This window comes from Schistosoma mansoni, assembly GCF_000237925.1.
Source record: "Schistosoma mansoni, WGS project CABG00000000 data, supercontig 0500, strain Puerto Rico, whole genome shotgun sequence".
Taxonomy (NCBI): Eukaryota; Metazoa; Platyhelminthes; class Trematoda; order Strigeidida; family Schistosomatidae; genus Schistosoma; species Schistosoma mansoni.
In genome coordinates, this window is record NW_017386315.1 from 4,160 (window position 1) to 6,857 (window position 2,698).

At 38.1% G+C, this 2,698-nt stretch overlaps 1 protein-coding gene across 1 annotated transcript; it reads right to left on the minus strand.

The window, feature by feature from the left end:
- Positions 1–1,468: 1,468 nt before the first annotated feature.
- Smp_179220 (hypothetical protein) lies at positions 1,469–1,720 on the minus strand (the record flags this gene model as incomplete). Its single annotated transcript, XM_018792196.1, has 1 exon — positions 1,469–1,720. A coding segment is annotated over one exon (252 nt), but the record flags the coding sequence as incomplete, so codon positions are not given.
- Positions 1,721–2,698: the final 978 nt, after the last annotated feature.

Below are 2,698 nucleotides of genomic sequence, written 5' to 3' on the forward strand. Positions count from 1 at the left end.
ACCAATTGTTGGTCACCGGCTACCATGGGACTGCATCTCCTCACGATGCTCCACTGCCTTGTGGATCACAGATCTTTAGTTCAAAGGCTCTGGGTGTGGCCCTCTTCGAAAACCACCTGCTTCAGTTTCGGTACTTGGGCAGTATCACAGCTCTCATACAAATCTCATTTGATTTATGTGGCGCATATATATCTGGTGCCCCTTTGTGCCAACATTTATGTGTTTAAATAATAATAATAACAAGTAATATTTGACGTGTCACTCAATCTTGTAGTTGAAGTCTCTATAAAGAATTAAAAATAATAATAATGATGAAATAAATTGAAAAACGACATTCACTAATAAGATTACTCTCATCTAAAGGAATATATTAATCTAACTGTACGAATGTACACATACGTCAAAACATCTCTACTGTACTCAACTGAAATCTAGAGAACTATAACCATAATCAAAAAAGTACAGATATTTATAAACGATTTTCTACGAAAGATACTCAAGGTCTGTTGGCCGGATACAGTCAGCAACAGCATACTGTGGAAGAGAACAAACCAGCTTCCAGCTGAAGAGGAAATTAGAAAAAGACGTTGGAGACGAATAGGACATACATACATCATCAAACTGCATCGCGAGACAAGCCCTAACTTGGAATTCCGAAGGCAAGAGAGGAAGACGAAGACCAAGGAATATATTGCGTTGGGAATCGGAAGCAGATATCAAAAGAACGAATAGCAACTGGAAAGAACTGGAAATGATTATCCAGGACAGTGTTCGATGGAGAATCCTAGTGGGCGGCCTATGCTCCTCTACGACAGATGAGGACAGAATTCGATGGAGAATCCTGGTGGGCGGCCTATGCTCCTCTACGACAGATAATACGCGTACATAGGTAAGTAATGCACACATAACAAATAATCAACATAACAATTTTCTAAATGAATCCAACTAGAAAATTATCAAAAAATTTCTAGTCTATGGTTAATTCTACAAACACTAAATAACTTGTGAAGGCATAAATCAAGTCTATTACCAATCATTTGGAACAATGAAAAGCGATAGAGACCGATAAACAACCATAATTGTGAAAAAACTAAGAGAAAATAATAATTATCAAAAGGGGTTTTTGTGGAGATTTAGTATTTTCATAGTTGAAAGCGTTTCATCCTATTGTGAGACTCCTCAACAGTGCGCATCCACGAACTCACCTCGTGAGATTCGAACCCTGGACCTACCAGTCTCGCGCCAGAGCAATTAACTGCTGAGGAGTCCCGCAACAGGACGAAACGGCCGTCCAGTGCTTTCAAGTTTTCCCTGGTGGTCTAGCTTCAATTGATTTACGCTTTCAACTATGAAAATAATAATTCCCAAAAGGACGATTATTACAGAGTCCATATGATTAAAAAACTGACATAAGGGATTACCTTATTTTTTTATAAAAGAAAAATACAAATGAATTTAAAAGTTTAATTCACCTAGATGGAGAACTCTTTTCTATTAATTGATCAATAACAAATAATCCAAGTAAACGATAATTTCGATATGATTGTACCGGACTTGTATTTGAATGTAATGATTGTTGAACCACTGAACCCTCGTTACTACTACTATCATCATCAGTAGTATTAGTGCTAGTAGTGTTATAATTATGATTTTGAATTTCCAATAATTCATTCGATGCAAATTCCCACCAATCGAAATGAGATAATTTTGGAAATCCCGGCTGTCGTTCACGTAATGTCCATAATAATAAATCTTGATATAATTCCGATGTATTATTTGTTAGTTGTAAATTTTTATCTACATGATAATAATAAGAATAATATTTTTAAAAAATGGTGGGAACAAAATTGATTTCTTACTAGCTCCAGTCTTCTTTATTAATCTCTCGCATTTTATCGGAGTGTGTGTGCATCTGCTGGGATCACCGGGTAAGTAATAGTGAGGTTAGACACAGGGTATTAGGGAATGATGGTAAATCAGTTGATGAGGTCATGAATATTCATCGACTGAGATGGTTGGGCCACGTGTTACGTATGCCTGAACACCGATTACCACGACGCGCTATGCTGACTAGTATTGGGGATGGTTGGAAAAGAGTTAGGGGCGGCCAAACCAAAACGTGGCATCAGTCCACAAAGTCACTAACTTCTAGTCTGAGCTAAGTTGGCAGATGCAGACTACCTGGTTGAGGTCCGCGTGACTATCGTAACCAGTGGTTGGAGACTCTAGGTGACATGGCTCAGAATCGATCACAATGACGTAGGTGTATGCACTCTATATCTTCCCTTAAACCTTGAGATTAAAATTGCTTCATAACTTTCTTCCTTCCTATACTATATCCTTATATACAACCTATCTTCTAGATACTACCACCACTAAATTAACTATTTCTATGAACCCGATGTTCATCTTGTTGTGCTAACGAGGTATGGCAACTTGGACCGATGCATAAATGTGCCTGGTCCTACGTTGTAGCTGACTGACTGACTGATAATAGAACACTTTATTTAAGAAATTATAACATGATTTACATCGCGAATCGACCTGGGTTAGACAATCAACGAAGACCAGAGAGCACTGGAGAACCGTTTTGCTCTAGTATAACGCTCCCCCTCAACAATGCAGGCACCCATAAATACATTGAGAATCGAACCCGGGAAATTTATGTTACGTTGTTAACGCTTAACCGTTAGAATCA